General features: G+C 35.4%; 2 protein-coding genes across 2 annotated transcripts; both read right to left on the bottom strand.

Moving 5' to 3' along the window:
• Positions 1 to 212: 212 nt before the first annotated feature.
• LOC122536901 (very low-density lipoprotein receptor-like) lies at positions 213 to 8,941 on the bottom strand (the record flags this gene model as incomplete). Its single annotated transcript, XM_043669678.1, has 9 exons — positions 213 to 2,175; positions 2,308 to 2,576; positions 2,844 to 2,927; positions 3,290 to 3,770; positions 4,139 to 4,430; positions 4,755 to 5,055; positions 5,891 to 6,202; positions 7,534 to 7,738; positions 8,693 to 8,941. Coding segments are annotated over 9 exons (2,238 nt in total), but the record flags the coding sequence as incomplete, so codon positions are not given.
• A 7,149-nt stretch (positions 8,942 to 16,090) lies between these two features.
• On the bottom strand, positions 16,091 to 18,272 carry LOC122536922 (dynein regulatory complex subunit 7-like). Its single transcript, XM_043669709.1, has 2 exons — positions 17,681 to 18,272; positions 16,091 to 16,525 (listed from the first exon to the last, which is right to left on the bottom strand). The coding sequence occupies exons 1-2, from the start codon at positions 18,026 to 18,028 to the stop codon at positions 16,487 to 16,489; spliced, it is 387 nt and encodes a 128-aa protein (XP_043525644.1). The 5' UTR covers positions 18,029 to 18,272; the 3' UTR covers positions 16,091 to 16,486.
• Between the last annotated feature and the right edge of the window lie 1,042 nt (positions 18,273 to 19,314).

Raw genomic sequence — 19,314 nt, 5'->3', positions numbered from 1 at the left:
ATTTTAATCGTTCATTTTAGAATTAGCGACGAATTATTCATACAATATAAAGTACTTATTAAAGAAAATATAACTCTTATATGTATCTTGCCTTTATATTATACTTGATGTAACAATTTATAAGAGAGAAATCATTTTCTACTTTATATTTTACATCCTTACAAATTACATACATTTTAGTTACTTTAGGTATGGTAATAATAACGGTAGTATAATTTATTTTATATATTTATTTATACAATAATCATTATAATAAATTATATATATAATATATATTTATATTATGCGTGTGTAGTGATAATATATATTGCATAGAAATAATGTTTGACACGATTTTGGCGAATAGATTGGCTAAATTATGCCTTGTGACTCACACAATTAATTGCAACTGATACTCACCACACTCTTGCTATCTTTTGATTAAAATCACCGTCGAGCCTCTATATTTTAATTTTGGACTTTGCTTTCTTTCACTCGTAGATAAGAATATGTGCTCTATTAAAAAGTAGCAAATTCCTATTTCATTCGATAAATTAGCAATATAAAATCTGTCGAAAAACGCATAATTTGCAACAGAGTATTTCTACATGTAAAAAAATAATTTGAAGAGAATATCTTTTGAATTACAGTAACAAATTGTTAGATGAAAATATTTATTGTATTTATTTTTATCATTTAAAAATAAAAAATTTTAATATGTAATGAAGATATTGCTACTTTTTAATATACACAACTGTTAGTTCGCTCTAATATTATTATACTTCTTAATAATCTTACCTAGAAGAACGTCTGTCTCACATTTAATTATTTAATACAATAATCATAAAGTATATGTAATAAGTAAAATTCTTAAACCCGAGGCGATAGTTCTATACATATACACTGATCTTTTTTAGTAGGTTGAAATACCTAAACAACAGTACTTTTAACAGACACACAGTCACACTTAGTGTCATTGAGCTGATCGTATTACATCTAATTGGTTTTCAATCTATTTCATTATAATTATAACATAAAAGTGAAAAGTGTTTTACTATGATATGAGCTACTTATACAAACACAGGCAGCTGTTAAAGAAAATTCTATGAACGTGCTCTGGAAATATTGCTTCTATATATCGCATAAATGACATAAAAGGAGAAATGTGTGTTCACATACAAAAGAACAACTTACACATTCATATACTTAAACGCCATCATTTGAGCTATTACTGGGATTAAATACAAGTATTGCTATTCCTAAATTTATAATATATCAAAGAAGAATTTTCGATTGTTTAGGAAAATGTTTTTGATTACTATAAATATTAGTGAACACGATAATTTTTAAACACTTTCTTTTGGCACTATAAAATATTGTACGATATATATATTAAAAAAAACAAAACGGTATTATAAATAATGTAATGAATTTGCAACTGATCGTAAAGGGTTTCTGGCAATTCAATATGGTTACTAATGATTCATAAAATTATTTCTATTATGTACTTCGCATATTCGTGTATTATATACATGAGATTCTAGTAATGCAACAATATATCTAACTAAAAGTTATACGCGACAAAATATATCCTTAAAGAATAAATAGTGAAACAATAACAAGTTAAAAATCTTACATGTAGATAAAAATATTCTCTCTATATATATATATATTTATATAAATTTAAACATAGTTGCATCAAGACCCCACATAGATTGATAAATAGCACTATGTTACAGATTACCGCGTGTAAACAAAAGGGAAACCATTATAAAATAGGATTTTTATTGTATCTTATCAAACTACCCGAAAACTGACGCTTAAACGCTTATTTGGCAATAATTATAGTTCACCTAAATATTTCTCCCTTTATGCCTCGGAGCAAATCTAAATGTTGCACATACGTGTAATAGTAGTTGAATGACAAGATGCACAAATTTGTAAAGAAATAGAAACAGTACAAAAAAATAAACATAATCACAGTTGAGTTGGCAGGCAGGTGGGCAAATGCAGGCGTATTATTGGACAGGCTCGCTCGACATGCGCTTCATCGCTCTTTTTTCTTTTTTTTTTTATACATGATTTTTGTGTTACTTGGTCGACATTATATTTCAATAGCCTGCTAAGCCCGTTTCATTGACAGACTCATTCTTAAACGTAATCATTAGTTCCAGGACTCGTTAAAGGTTCCTGAGCCTATTGAAATTAAACAAAAAAATTATACAAAATACATTTATATCGAAATTGAATGAATAAATGAAGAAAAAGTATGTAAACAACATACGCAATTCTTGCTTAACGAAATGATACATCACACACAGTAATTACCTCTTCTCCAACCGTAGCAGTAGGGAGTGGAAACCTATTCTTTTCAAGACTAAATTGATCTTCTGTGGTTTTCCTATACACAGGATTATCAAAGTTCATACTCGTTACATTACGATGAAGATAATGCCTGTAGCATAATACTGCCACTAATGCAAGGAGTAACAGCCCTAAGGACGCCACGCCTATCACTATACCAGCGACTAAACCAGGATCTGTGGATTCAGATGTCAGATCATCTTTTCCATCTCCATCTGCCGAATGTGTTGGATCTAAAACAAATTGAGATGAAAGAAATAAAAACACGAATCAAGCTAGAAATAAAACTGACTAATTAAAGAGCTACGATCATCAAAAGCATTTTATAATATAAAACCATTTTTAACCATTTATAAAACTAGCATGCCTCTCATGTAACAGTATGTACATTGTTGTTAATACAAAACTGTACAAATTATAAGCCAAACCCAAATGTTTTGGATCAATTGATTATGAAAATATATAACCGAACGATATGGAATTCGTGCAAATATACTTACGAGTAGTCGTAGTCACGTCGAAGGGTTCAAGTCTCTTGAATGGTTTGCTAATTTCTTGCGTTGTGGGTGCTACAGTTGTACTTACTGGATATCATCCCATATTCATGCAACATCGACGCAAAATAATTATAATAAGTAATAAAATAATAAATGTACATGAGCATGATAATTGTATAATTTATTACGAAACAAATGAATTGATTAATGCATCTCGATAACGATACAACAATAAAAAAAAAAACTTTTAACATGCTTTACTAAAAGCTTTTGCTTGTACTTAAATCGTAAGCATTATTCCTATTACAAGATAGCATGCAATACTCTAATTCTTCGACTCGTTGAACTCGACTTCATTCTTTCGACTTCAATCAATACATGCATGTTAAAAAACCAATGCATGTAATAAATATATGAGAAAAATAATCGACATCGTCGGTATCGCTTACCTTTCTCCACACACATTAAACCGTCAGGTAACAATCTTAGGCCATCTGGACAAGCACAACTAAGAAGAGGTGATTTCGAATTAATTCTTGGTGCTGGTAAACACAAGTGACTGCAATGGCCATTCACAGCCTGACACTGATTCATTCCGTCTGGCTGTCTGTACGGATGATAAACATGAACGACCATTGGATATTTCAGAGTTCGAAGCGACGTTACAGCTTCGACAGATTTGCCAGTGAATTTATTTGCTTTAAATATCGCCTCTTTATCCCAGTCGGTCCAATATACGTAGTCCTCAAACGTCGTAATACTGAAGGGATGCCTCAATACTTCCGGAGAATACAGAACCGTTCGTATACCTGAACCATCGTAGTTACACGATCCAATTATATTCAGCTTCGCATCTACCCAGTATATTTTCTTGCCGATCAAGTCCAGAGTCAGTCCATTTGGCCACTGTACGTCATGATCGACTATTACCTGCAAACAATAAACCCGACATATTAGAAACTTGATTGTTACATTAATCCTGGAAATATCTAAATTGACTTTTATATCAAAAGAATTGAAGAAAAAATGAATTTCCTCGGTAGGAAGTTACTTTATGTCGTTTTATTTGTCATTATCATTTTTTTTTTTTAATTTATCGTTCTATTGACTCTAAATAAAAGATTAGGGATTAGAGGTGAAATGTATACATTTAAAATCATATATTCACGAAAGCAAAAAATGCTTATAGCCATAAGATTTCAACAGGTTGAAAGGAAAGTCGGCCTCCTAAAAAGATTCATGAAAGATTATTTTAACGACTCAGGCTCATTCTTTCTTCAATCTCATCATAGATCTACCGTTCGATGAGATCCGTCCATGCCCGCTTTTTCTATGCGGGCTTCGTCGCTCCAATCGGTCCAAAACATCCAACCCTCCAGTGGGTTCAGAGCTATCGCTCTAGGTTCTTGCACCCGATCTCGGATCAACGTTTTCCTCATATTACCCTCGAAATTGGCCAACTCTATGGTACTCTTCTTGGAATCGGTCCAATAAATATGACTATATATCCAGTCAACGGCAAGTCCGTCCGACGTTGTCAAACCATCGTCAATCACAACTGTACGCTCGTTGCCTTCGTCTATCGGAGCTCTAAACAATGACACAACAAATATATAAGTATAAAAAATAGTATAATAATATACTATTATATTATATTATATTATATTATATTATATATATAATATTATATATTATAATATATTATATAAAATAGTATATAATAGTATAAAATAATATAAAATAATATATATTATAATAGTATATAAAATAGTATGTATAAATATATAACAAAGAAAAATAAGATCACGAGCAGATTGCGGATTCTGATGCATTTCAATTTAGCATGTGGCTTCCGAATGAGTCGAAATGTTCGCAATCTGATTGCAAGAAACGTTCGATCGTTGTAGCTCTTACTTGTAGATCTTCTTTTCGCTGCTGTCACTCCAGAAGATCATGCCCGTGCGAAAAACGAAATCCAAGGCCGCGGCCATTTTCGTATCTTTCACTATATTCGTCATTTCCAAACGATCCAGCGCCACTTTTCTTATATCGTGTCTTCTGGTAAAAAGTAGGCTGGCGTGGCCTTCCGCCGCCTTGCAGCGAGTATGGTTCCTGGGATCTTTAAGATAACCCGGGGCGCAGCTGCACTTGAAACCGCCCTTCTCGTTCAAACAGAACTGGGAACAGCTGCCCGGTTCCAAGCATTCGTCTATATCTGAAACGAGAAATGTAAATATCTTTTAAACACGGTCTCTCTCTTTCTCTCTCTGGTCACGAAAATTTCATTATTTTTACTCTTCGTTACAAAGAATTTGCAAGGGAGAAAGAAGGAGTGTCCCACTGAAACATCATAAGAGCGTACTCGTTACTTTCTCATGGAGTTTCGTGAGATGTAATAGAAAGAGGCTTGTGAAGAAAAGTGGAAAAATGCTCACATTCAGGCGAGCGAGGAAGCACTCGCACGTGTGACGAGAAAGAAAAGGTGAAGTGCGAGCTTTTCCCTAGAGAACCTTGTAATTGCGTTGAAGACTCATCTGTGCATTAATCGAGTTATCTTTATTTCGTGAACACATTCTGCATCGAGCCATAATTATTTGTACGCCACTTAAGTCGCAAATTAATCACTTTACAATTAATCTGCAGATATTTGTGCATTTTCTGGGAAACTTAAAGATGCAAATGTACCGTATAACAAAAATAACAGAAAATGTCCAAAACACATTACTCGCTTATACTCTCGCGATGTTAAAATCTCTGCTTATGAATAAATGAATATTATATTATAACAAACTGCTACATGCAACAATATCCTTATGCATACTCTTATACTGTTATTCATACATTATTGCTGGAAACCGTTCGCTCCGTCATTGTCGCGTTTTCCAAACACCGCGCCGCCGCAGCTGCACCGTCAACATGCATTTTAATGAATTCAAACACGCGAACGAATTAATATAATATAAACAATGAAAAATGATTAATATTTCAGCAGTAGCGATTTCAACATTGGCATCGATATATACATTATCGTTGAATATCTCGTGCCTTACCGTCGCAGGTTCTATTGTCAATCAGCCTGTATCCCGCGCTGCAATCACACCGGAAGCCGATTGGCAGATCGATGCAAATTTGCGAACACCCGCCGTTGTTCTTCAAACACTCGTTCACGCCACAAAGATCTTCGTTCTCGTCCTCCCAGCCGATGCAATCACGGTTTTTGTTGCACACGCTGGAAAGAGGGATACACGAGCCCTCGCTACATTCGAATTGTGTCGACGGATCGCAAACGGTGGTTTTGCTGGTGCAATTCTTCTCGTCGCTGCAGTCCGCGCATTCTGGTTTACCGTTGCAGTATAAGTGGCCTGGAAAAAATATTTACTTAACGTAACGTCACAGTGCGTGAAACGCAATACAGAGAAGAAACACGACAAGCTTATTTCTGTTAATTTTGCGATCCTGTGTCAGTCGGTGGATAAAACGAAATTTACTACTAAAAATTAATGATTCTGAATATTTAGGGAAAAGAGACTCTTTCGAGTTTGTAATATATATAAAATGTAGAATGTATTATACTATATAATATTATACAGCATTTTCAGAATGTAGAATATTCTTTCAAGTACAACGTAACAATAAATATTGTTTTATTAATATTTCTATATGTTATACTATATAATATTATAGTATATATAATACTACATGATATTTCTTTTCTTATATATGTATCGTACATACAGGGAAGAAACATGACAAGCTAATTTCTGTTAATTTTGCGATCCTGTGTCAGTCGGTGGATAAAACGAAATTTATTACTAAAAATTAATGATCAAAACGTGAATATTTAGGGAAAAGAGACTCTTTCGATTGTAATATATATAAAATGTAGAATGTATTATACTATATAATATTATACAGCATTTTCAGAATGTAGAATATTCTTTCAAGTACAACGTAACAATAAATATTGCTTTATTAATATTTTTATATGTTATACTATATAATATTATAGTATATATAATACTACAATGATACATATAATGTTATAGTATATTTCTTTTCTTATATATATATATCGTACATACAGAGAAGAAACAATAAAAATTGTTTTATTAATATTTTTATATGTTATCCTATATAATATTATAGTATATATAATATCATAATATATTTCTTATATATATATATATATATATATATATATATATATATATATATATCGTACATACAGAGAAGAAACATGACAAGTTCATTTCCGTTAATTTTGCGATCCTGTGTCAATCGGTGGATAAAATGAAATTTACTACTAAAAATTAATAATCAAAACGTGAATATCTAGGGAAAAGGAGACTTTCGAAATTCTCTCTTGGAAATTAGGGTGACCGGGCACACGTGACTTGATTACGTGATATTAATCATCGGTTATATTCCACCAGGGTATACTGCGCGTCTCGTTTATCAAAATTACTGACGAAAACGTGTATTACACGTACCCTTTGCCGACGTATTAAAACGTTTCAGCGCAACTACGAGGAAAGGGTTTCCTTTTCTTTTTTTTTTTTTTTTATAAACTTTCTACTCCGAATTAGGGTATTTACGTTACGTCGCGCGTTATGCAATTGTGAAAAGTAGCGTGTATCTCTGTCGGGTGTTACAGAAAAGGTAACTTGTTGAATTCTCTTGTAACTATGCTTACCTGATATACAATTACGACGATCCTCGCATTGGAACTGATCCGGTCTGCACGTTACGTTGTGACACTGTTTTGGCAACTCGTCGGCCCCGTTCGGACAATCTTTCTCACCGTCGCACACCCAACTTTTGTGTATGCACGTGAAATCATCGTCGCAGTCGAAGTCCTCGTCCTTGTTGCAATGGCTCGGTCGTTCGCCGTTCAAATACTAAAAAGAGATTTCGTCTCGAGTCTTTCACGTTCTCCTTCCGGGAGCAGGTCTCGATTTTTCTCTCGTCTATTTCTCTGACATCGTGATACGTACGTAGGAAATTGGCTGAAGGTATGTTAATTTCGAAGATACAGATCGCCGAGAAAATGATCAATGTGTACGTTCACTATTGAAACACACGAGACGTGTGAATGACACGAATGATTTTCCCATTTCGATGATACCTCGACCGAATGATCATTCGTATTACAACGAAACATTCGACAAGAAACACAAGATAAAAAAGAAGGTTCTTACGTTAACGCATAATATTTGTGACAAAGAAATTAAAGTGCAAGATACAACTAGAGATTAATAATACGATAAATAACACAAACTTCTGTTAATATGTTTTATCAAAGATCACTTGAGTATCTAAAAATACGCTGTTACAAATGGATAAAATTTCCATGGAAATTGGTCATTTTAACCAATTATAAATTGGTCATTTTGATCACTCGAGTATCTAAAAATACGCTGTTACAAATGGATAAAATTTCCATGGAAAATTATAAATTGTTCATTTTGACCACTCTGATAGTTCTAGTGTCAGACTGTAGTGCATTGGCTCGATCGAATTGAAAAAAGTAACTCGAGTAAATGTTAATCAGTTTCACCACTTTCACTATTTACTATCATTAAATTGACTTTTACGAAAAGACGGAACTACATATACGTAAACTGAAAAGAGAAAAAGAACGAGAGTCGTCGAGTCGGATGAATTTTTTCCATTCAAAATGTCGAAGATTGGAATGTTGATAAAATTACATTAATTTCTTTCTACTTGTGTGTTGCTTTTCGAATCATTAAGAAATTTGTCAAATCGATCGGATTGGAGGGAATAGAAAGTTACTGTGTGTTACTGATGCTGGAAAATGAAACGTTTTCGAAATCGATGGTCTTTCTTTTTACCGTGCATCCGATTTCATCGGCTCTGTCTGGACAATCGAAGTCACCGTCGCATCTCCATCGTGACGTTATGCAATAATTCTTTGAACAGGCGAACTCCGACGGGCCACAGGTGACCGGTTTGCAATCTTTCTCGTCGCTGCCGTCCCCGCAGTCATCGTCGCTGTCGCACACCCACGATTTCTGGATGCAGTGCTTGTTTGCGCACGTGAACTCGTCGGATCGACAGGTGTCGTCTGGAGAAGACGCGTTTCACGTATAAGAAGCGGAATAAACAGACGTAGTGAAAAACGATTTCAACGATCTACGCACACGTGACGAATTCGCTCTCGGCGAATCCATATTTCAAATACATAAATACATGGAATTTTACATAATAATCGAAAGATATTTGTGAAGATATCTGTGTCTTTCCAAACGTATTGAAATTTCGAGACAAGTTATCACGAACGCCGCGTGAAATATCAATTAACGGCGAGAGTTACTTCGATAGAAATCTGACGGGACTTGATAAAATTCGACAAAAGGTCGAATGAAAATTATTCGACGAAAATTGCAATTTGCGATTTTTCTCTCTTTCGTTTATTACTGATACGATGTTTATTCATATCGCGCGTAAAAGTCGTAGACCGTCTGCGTTTCTTGAAATTTACATTTCAAGTAGATCTTCAGGAGAAAAACCTTTTCTCTTAGATGGTCGCGGTATCTCTCTCGTTTCAGAAACTTTTCAGAGAGCCGAGAAAGCCAAAGGTCGAAAAAATGTAAATGGAAACAGAATGATACTTCACATTTTGGTGAAAAATCATTCAGCAGCATTCTTGAAGAAAAAGATAAAAAATAATAAAAAAGAAATGGTAATAATAATGAAATATTTAATATTAATGGCAATAATAATGAAATATTTAATATTAAAATATCAAGCAGGTGGTCTAAGACTTCTACGCGTAAATTTCTTCTCATCCTACCAGATAAAGCAATAAGATATTACACATCTAAGCAACAACGAAAAAAAATATATGCAATATACATGGATGCAAGGCAACGTATCTATCTATCTAAATATCCACGATACGAAGATAAAACAGAAGAGCTAAAGACACACAAGTTGGTTAAAACGAAACTCGAAACACGGAGGACCGAGTCGTAAAGATCAAGAACCTCTAACTTTCCATCATGTTAAGTTTTAGTTTTGTAAAAGAAAAAAAACAAAAAACTTCGGATCTCGGCGGCGTCGCGAACACCACGACGCGTAGTAAATTATGCAAGAAGATATTTGCAGTTTCGAGAGGAAGAAATAAGTTTCTCAGCATGTAGTCGCGTAATTAAACGGCGTAATTAACCGGTCCTTGATCAACGACAAGCGCATACCGCCACAACGACGTTGCCTCGCATTAAGTGCATGACATTAACAGCAAGAAACTACTAGCTTGCTCGTGCAACGAGCCTACAAATCAGGGGTTGAATCGTTCGTTATCCACGAGAACGTACACGAGTTTCACTCGTCTCGATGGAATAGCACGAACACGCTCGCGAACGAAGAAAAAAAATCACGTGCTTCGCGAGCACGCTATACTCACGTAACACCGATTACTCTTGCTGAAATCAGAAAATGTTAAATTTTCTACGGTGACACGTGTGCGTATACGGAATTAAATAAAATCTCGTCGTTTTCAATCCTTTGCGGTTGCCACGTGGAATTCTCTTTCCTTTTTTTTTCTTTTAATTCTTGACTGTTCCCTTTCAGTTCGAATTTTTTGTACCTTGACATTTCGGTAAGATCACCAAAGTGTGTAATTTTTCAGAAGAGGAAAGAATTGGAATTTAATACATGGAATATTTATAGAGACATTCGTACAGTGGGTGTAGAAAGTATTCGTACAGTGATTAATCACGACCAAAATGCTGAATGATAATATTTATTAACCAATATTTTTTAAACAAACATGCACGATGATTATCTGGAACGAGCAATTCGAAAACATACAATTTCATCTGAAACAGACTTAAAAAATGCTTTAATCAACGAATGGAATAATATCGGAAATAAAATTACATCCAATTTGGTTAATTCAATACCTAGAAGGCTAGCTGCAATAATAAAGTCAAAGGGAAACCCTACTAAATATTAATTATAAATATTAATTTTACAATTATTTGTTGTTTCTGTTATAAATGTTTAAGTTACACTTGATAATGACAATAGAACTGTACGAATACTTATTACGCGTTCATTTCTGTCATTTTGTCCGTTTTTTTTGATATTTATATGAACAATATGAATATTTCTTTTTTTTTGTTTATTTGATATTGCTGTTCAACAGACTTTGGAGAATGGATGTAGCATGTTTGTTCAAAAAATATTGTTTAATATATAAATAAATTATTAATATATATATAATATATATAATATATAATAAATCATTAATATATACAATAAATATTATTATTCAGCATTTTAGTCGTCATTGTACGAATACTTTTTACACCCACTGTATATAAATACAAGCTCACAAATGCCGGTATGAAAAAGTCATAAGAAAAATATAAAATAACGAGAGATTGGTCGATTCGTTCGACGAAATATCGGATTTCAACAAAAATTCAAGAAGTGTTTCCACTTTTCACAACGGTCTGACATCATGCTCCGTTGTACGACGTTCGACGAGATTGAAACAGAATTATTCGTATTACTCGTATTTTCATTCGAATATAATGAAATATATTTTTCGTTAAATACAACGATTAAAAGTAGAAGAGTTTGTAAAATTGCACTGTACACGCCAGGTTAAATTTCAGCCCCTATCGTATAATTTATCAAATTAGCAACGAGATACTTTGTTGTTTGCCTGACCATCGTTCGCTCTTGAAACGGGTTCCGGGCCTTCCCAACGGCAAGAAATCAAATACGCGGAGGCGTGAAAAAGCTATTTAAAAGAATTGATTGCTGGAAGAGGTGGAAACGGTCTTTGGAGAGACAATTACGGCGGGAAATCGGCGAAAGGAACGACGCAATGCATTTAATAAGAGGCGGTAATTTCACAAAACGGTCCCCTCGAATCTTATTACGAACACGGCCGATATTTATATTAGTTCGAGTCCAATTCAAGTTGTACAAGCCGAGTCTGTTTGATCACAGAATTCATTCGTGATCGATTTCTTTTAATTTCAACTCGTAGTGTTCGCGAAATTCTTTGTGCAAGTTCTCTCGACGTCTATTAATTGCCTTTCCTTCAAAGGTTCTTCGGCGAATAAAAATCCTCTGACCTGAGCGATACCTAACGATCAAAAGGATCAAAGAGATGCCTGTCAATTCAGGTTAACACTCGTTTAAATAATAATAACACATTGAAACGAAAGGCCAATCAATCACTGTATTTAATTAAGAAGAAACTATTCTCTTTCAATTTAGTCGTCGTCGTTGCAGTTTTTTCGTTTGCAAGTTTTTAATGCAAGAATGTTGAAATTCACTTTATCTGAAATTCCAACGAGCACTGCTCTCTGGATATTTGATACATTTTTACATATCAGATGCCTTCTCTGTGTGTATGTGTGTGTGTGTGTGCGTGTGTGTGTGTATCTCTGCTTGAAATTTTGCAGAAATACGCATATAAAAATGCATAAAAATCCTTAGCGCCGAGAGAGGCTGGAATATTTCAAATTGCGTTACATTTTCGTATCGCGTTCTGCGTACGCGTCTCTTCGAGTTCCACGAACAATCCTTCATGCAGGTAACAATTGTAAATATACGTATAAATGGGAGTAAAGTTCTTTGAACGCGCAAAGGATTGAATCACGTTGGCACGCCATTGAAGAAGTGAAGGAAAAAACACAATAGAGAGAAACAAAAACTACGGATACAACAGCGTTAACGGGACAACAAGACCGCGAATCATTGCGACGAACAAAATCGATCGGTGTCCTTGCGATGAAAAATTCAGGAAATGCATATATATATATATATATATATATATGTACGTATGTATGTATATATTTCGTAGCTTGTGCAACCTGGCCACGAAGAGTCGGTCGTCTAAAGCTTTCCCAAGGAAACCAAGCGTTTTTCGGAAGGAAAAAGAGTTCCGCTGACAAATTTGCTCGGGCATGACTCGAGGTTACTCCCCGCCGAAGAAAGTTATATATTTACATGGGGAAATACGCTTCCACGATGATATCTCGAGTTAGTTTTTAAAATTGGACAAATCCCTGCATGCGAGACGTTTCGAATGATAAAAAGGTTGAGAAGGAGAATTGGACGAATAAAAGATAATACAAAAATAAAAATGGCATCAGCTTGGCTTAGAAAGAGTCACATACCCGAGGAGAGTGAATTTTTGAAGAAACTTCGCTTCGAAATAAAAAAAGGAACTATTAATTTTTTACTTTTGTTTTAACCTCTTGCGCTGGAACGACGTGCCACGCACGCCGAGAATTTTTTGTCCCAAAGTTGCAATATTTTCTCAGTTTGAAGTATATTTAAGTATAATAACATTTTAGTAATAATAAATTTATTACTTCTCAATAATTTCTATCCAGTGATATCATACTGACGAGCCCAAACGGAAAAGAAAACGACGAATTATTGTACACGGCTCGGTCACTCGTTACGGTCCGCAATCAGTTGCCAGCGCAAGTGGTTAACTTTTACACTACCCTGACAAATAATTTACTCTTACTGATTCGCCGATGATAATTAACAATTAATAAGTTGTTTGACGTGTCCACTCTTCAGAAATAAATGAAAAATGAAATACGAGGGAAGAGGGAAAACAGAGAAAACTGGCGCGACGTAATTGAAAAGGAAAAATGCATTATCTACGATCTGGGAATCGTGCGGTTGCGTAAGGGGAATCTAATTAGGAGAAAATGAAAACGATCCTCGTAATCGTAACAATTACATTTAGTGCGTGATAAAAAGGGCAGCAAGGGTGCCGTAATATCCGTTGGACATTGCAAGATTTGCGTACGTGCGACAATTGTTAATTAGAGGGAAGCATGCAGCATGCTACGATCGCGAAAGCACACGACGTTGCTGAATATTAATCCTTAAAACACCAGAAGCCGGATAGCCAATTCTTGGTTGTTTCGCTTCTGTTCTACCACCGGAGTCCAACGTGGACTCCGACGATTCTAACTTTTAATATCCACCGTAATAAGCGCGTCACGTGAGAAACACGCCTGGCATAATATTAAAGAAATAACACGGTTAAGATCTCTTACAACTGGATTATTCTATCTCGCTTTTGGCAAAAGTGTCGCGAAAATTGTTTCGAGAAGAAACTTTTGAAGAGCGAAGCTTCGAATTTATTCTAGTCAGATTCGAGATTAGAAAAAAAAAGGAAGAAGAGAATTTTTAAAAGTCTAAAAATAAATAGGAAGGACCTGGAGGATGGTGTTTTGGAAGTAAAGTTTCAAATTTATCGCAATCAGGCTGAAGTTGGATCGCGTTTCACACAAACGAACCAAAAAAAAGGAAAAACAGGACGAAACGGCTCTTGAAACTTTCATGGAAGAAACAAAAAAGAAAAACAAAAACACGTGGCTGCTTAAATTTTTAGAACATTTACACGATACACGGAATTTTGCAACATCGTTACAAAACGAAACGCGATCAATTATTCAAATTCATCGTGTCGTCGAACGTTCATTACGGTTTTTCGCGGCATTCGTTAACCGGTGTTAATCTTCTCGTAGCAGCGACGATGCACCGGCTCAATGGAAAGTAAGCAAACTAATTACTCAAATGTTTTTGCCTCCGCTGTATCTTGCCCGAGTTTTTATTCAAAGCGTTAAATATTCGACACAATGGATCTTGTGGACTGGACTGCGAGTGCTATCTATCTAGCAACGAAGAATTTAAAGCGATGGTTCAAACGCCCCACAGGGGGGCAATTTGAGAATGAGTTATTATAACAGTAAATTTTTTTTGCATTTCTCCAAACGAAAAAATTTATTTGTAGAAACTTTCCAATTTATTTCTTTCACGGACGATCATGTTGAAATTGAATGAATTGTTGGATGATCATGACTTTGGAAGCTTGTTTAGATCAAGTTTATAACCTTTTAGGCTTTCTCCACAAAAGTCAAAAATTCACTTTTTGAATAATAAGAATTAATTATGTGTCACAGAGGACACCAGGATTTTAGAGATGCTTAGGTGGGGCATGGCCAAAGAAAGATTGGGAATTACTGATCCAAAGCGACGATAAATCTACAGCAAACCTTAGAACAGTTTAACCTCTTGCGCTGGAATGCCGTGCCACGCGCGTCGAGAATTCTTTGTTCCAAAATTGTAATATTTTCTCAGTTTTACGTGTATTTAAGTGAAACAAGAAATAGGCAAAACAAATAATAAATTTATTACTTATTACATATTTATACTTTATTTATTATATTTAAGTAAAACAAAACAGGCAAAACAAATAATAAATTTATTACTTATTACATATTTATACTTTATTTATTATATTTGAGTAAAACAAAACAGGCAAAACAAATAATAAATTTATTACTTCTCAATAATTTCTATCCGTGATAGTGATATACCGATGAGTTCGAAAAGAAAGCGACCAATTATCGTATACGGTTCGGTCACTCGTTATGGTCCGCAATCAGCTGCCAGCGCAAGTGGTTAACATCACCCTTTTATTTCGAATACCAAAAAACAAAGAAAAACACCAGATAGAAAAGAAAAAAGTAATAGGGATTTCTAAAATGCCGAATTTGCTTTTTTAAAACGTAGGAATGGAAGGAGAAGAGTAGTGAAGGGAAAGCATGCTCGTTATAAACCCTATCCTTTCTTTTTTTTTTTTTTTTTTTTTTTTTTTTCTTTTTTTTCCCCTCGCGAATTCGTCGATCCTCTCTTCCAGTCGTAGTTTTCGATTCGAGATCTTTATTTCTTTTTTGTTTGTTTGTTTATTTGTTTGCGCACTGAATGGGAACAATATTGCGGTTAACGAGGTATATATTTATAAAAGTAACAAACACAACAGGAAACCAAAGTGAAGAAACTACTGTCGCGTTCGACAGTACGTGTACATAAGACTGTGAAACCCTTGCACGCAAGTGCACTATGTATTGTAGAACATTTCAAGTACGTATGAATAAATGTATAGCGAAATTTATTTTTATTATTTAGATTGTAGAAGAGAAGGAAGTTCGAGCGCGTTTAGACAGAAATTTCCTAATTATATTTCCATTAGTTGAATTGAACGATGAGCAAGCAAGTAACGAGAAATAACTATATATATATATATATGTATATGTATATATATATATATATAATATATATATATATATATGTATATAGGGAGAGTAAACCTAGAGTCTATATATCAAGAGAAAATACAGACATTCCTTGTTACCTTTTGATGAACGAAGAACACATCCTTGAAACGACTCAAATTTCGTAGCAGTATAATGCCGATAATTTTATTTATAACACATTTTAATTTTTATATGAGAGAGTAATACAATTTGTACAATGAGTCGAATGAATATTTATCAAGAGAATACACCACGAAAAAAAAAAAAGAATAAGCAAATAAAACACGAACGTATTTACATAATTCTTTAACTTATCCTTTTTTACCGACAAAACAGAGAACATCCTCCCCGCTGGGGAGGAGGCTCACTGCTCACCGGGGGGTGAGGAGAATACGCAGGTTGAATTTGCTCCCGAAGAGAGTTACCTCGTTGCAGATGGATCGCGCCAGCTGGATCGTTATCAACACTCGCCGCCACGAGACTGCACTTTTTCACGACGCCGTCGTTTCGTTTGTGAAAATAATGATTTGCTACTTATAGATAGGACGAAGTAACGAAATGCGCGTTGCAACTCTACAGAAAGAGAAAAGGGAAAAAAACAATACGTAACATAAATATACACGACGTTCTATATAAATATCGGAGAATCTTTCGAGTTGATTGTAAACCGGAATCAGAGTCGAGGAACGTGCAATTTTCTTCTTTCTTGAAGTTATTTGAAAAATCAAGAACGCCGAATATGAATTATCGATATGACGTAAACGGTTCGAAACGAACATGTTTCTGCGTTTTTTGAAAGCAGTCTGTAGCTCGGAGACGCCGCCGGTAGCAGAAAGGAATTTGATATCTTTATTTCAATACTCGAAAAAGATATAATACTATCAATTCTAACGAGATGAAACGTGAATAAAAACAGAGTCACTTGAACCAACTGATACTTTCGTACGTGTAAGGACGCGTTCGTCGCCAACTCTGACATCCAAACTTCGTTCCAATTACTTAACCTCTTGGTGCCACGATGGACTGACGTGCGTCGAAAGTATTTGGCCCAAAATTGCAATATTTTCTCAGTTTTTAAGTATATTTCAGTATAACCCAAGCAAAACAAGTAATAAATTTATTACTTCTCAATAATTTCTATCCTATCATATAGTCGTATCGTGCCGACGAGTTCAAAAAAGTAAAAGCGACGAATTACTGTATACTGGTTTGGTCACTCGTTATGGTCCGCGAACTAGTTAATCTTAACCTCTTGCGCGCTGGAATAACGTGCCACGCGCGTCAAGAACTTTTTGCCCCAAAAATGCAATATTTCCACCGGTTTTAAGTATATTGAAATGTGACCCAGGCGAAACAAATAATAAATTTATTGCTTCATGATAATTTCTATCCAGCGATATACCGATGAATTCAAAAAGAAGACGAGTTATCGTGTACGGTTTGATCACTCGTTATGGTCCGCGAACCAGCTACCAGCGCAAGAGATTAATTCACACAGAGCGTGCTAACTTTGACGAGACTGTTGATCTTTCGGAAATTTCACGTTTCCCACGATCTGAATAATTTCTCGGCGGAAAGCTCTGATCGAACCTTAAATCGATCGTAAACCTTACGCTTTAGCTGTCAACGAATGGAACTAGGGAACGACGGAAACGAAACGAAACGAGACGTTTCGCAGTTCCAATCTAAACGCGCAATTGCTCGGGGTTGGATAATCGTTTCACTCACTTGCACGCCGCACTCATTCTCGCACATCAGCAACAACGGTTTTCGTTCCGGGTATTTCGCGTGATACTGTCGCCGAAAATTCTCGGCGTACCAAGCGAGCAGCTTCTCCTTATCGGTGACCGTGCAGTAGCTGCTTGGAAGCGATTTCAAGTAGAGATCCCTCGCGCGGTCCACTTCCGGCCAGCACAGTTTAATCAGGCACAGCTCGCGCTGCATCTCCTCTATCTGCTCCCGAGTTATTTTCACGAAACTTTCGTGCGCCGATCGTTTCCTCGATCTGTCATCTTCCTCGTCCGGCGACGTCGATGCACTTTCGTAACTCTCGCGACTCTCGTCCCCCTTGGACATCCTGAATCTGACGAGTTTAGCGATCGAAAATTGCGAGCAAAAATGAAGCTAGTAACTTACTTAAGGGGCCGCCGTTACGGACGATTCAGTTTATCATCGGCGTTCGTTTGTATCTAAGGTCGTTACAATTTAAAATCGTTCCCCGAAGCATTGTTTATTGCCATGGTAACTTACGGGAAACGGAAGATGTTTCTCGCGTGGTCTTTATTAGTTTCTGGACCGCTCGACAGGCGGCAGCATGCTCCACGCAGCTGTAGTGATTATGATGATAATATAATACTACAATTAAATAAGAAAAACTTCGTAACTTTTGTAACTTTCAATAAATTATAATAAATGATATTTAAATAACAATAAAGCTTACAACTTTAATAGTTAACTGTTTTCTCCGAATGTTAATTAAAGAATGAATAACAAATTGTAAAATAGAGTCTATATATACATCTCTATAAATAAGTAAACATGGTAGTAACATCGCCATAGTAGTAATAAAAATAAAATAACAATTTATAAATATTCTTGTTACGAGTTTATATACAGTTGGCGATGTCGGTTTACAGAAAACATACTTTTCGGCAGAACGACTGCTTTAATGTAGATGGCATTGATTTCAATTTTGTAGAGGTATCGGTCGCTACACAGCGTTTCGTCCACGTGTTCGACCACGAGACAAAGATGAATAACTGCAGTTTACGTATTTCTAAAAATTTCGTTTACTGTTTGTCAAATTACTGTTGGAACGTACACGCGTGAAATATCATTGAACATTGTTCAATTGCAAAAACGATATATCGTCTTTCTATAACGTAGTTCTTCTCTGTGGCACGAAAGGGGACCATTTAGAAGAATTTGTAGGAACTTGCAGTGGGTAAGGCAAGTTCGCGTACAAAATATACGTAATTCTTTCACAGTTTATAACTAGTCTTTGGTTTATTCTCAGAAATGTGCACTTACAAATTTTGCACAGAATGGTTCTTACCAGTAATAGCGAAGAAAGTAATGAACGTAGTAGTGAGAGTAATGGTAGTTACAGTAGTGGGCCTTTTCCCTCTTCGCAACCAGGTTTTATACCCTTGGCTTGCAAAGAGGGGAAAAAAAAGAGGGGGAAAACTCTTTTCCCGCGTTTTTTATTTATTTTACAAAAAAGATGTCGCTGTCTGTTCTATTGAAAACTCACTTTGTGACGGAAGGTTTTAGCGAATGTAAGTGGCGCTGTTTCAAATTGCGCGGAGGTAGCGATCGCTACAGATTCCTCGTTGCGACATCTGCAAGAAAAATCGAAGTTG

The sequence above is a fragment of the Frieseomelitta varia genome, unplaced genomic scaffold (assembly GCF_011392965.1).
Source record: "Frieseomelitta varia isolate USP_RPSP 00005682 unplaced genomic scaffold, Fvar_1.2 scaffold_876, whole genome shotgun sequence".
In the NCBI taxonomy this organism is placed as follows: domain Eukaryota; kingdom Metazoa; phylum Arthropoda; class Insecta; order Hymenoptera; family Apidae; genus Frieseomelitta; species Frieseomelitta varia.
Note: the sequence above shows the minus strand (reverse complement) of the source record. Positions and strands in the feature narration are given on the sequence as shown.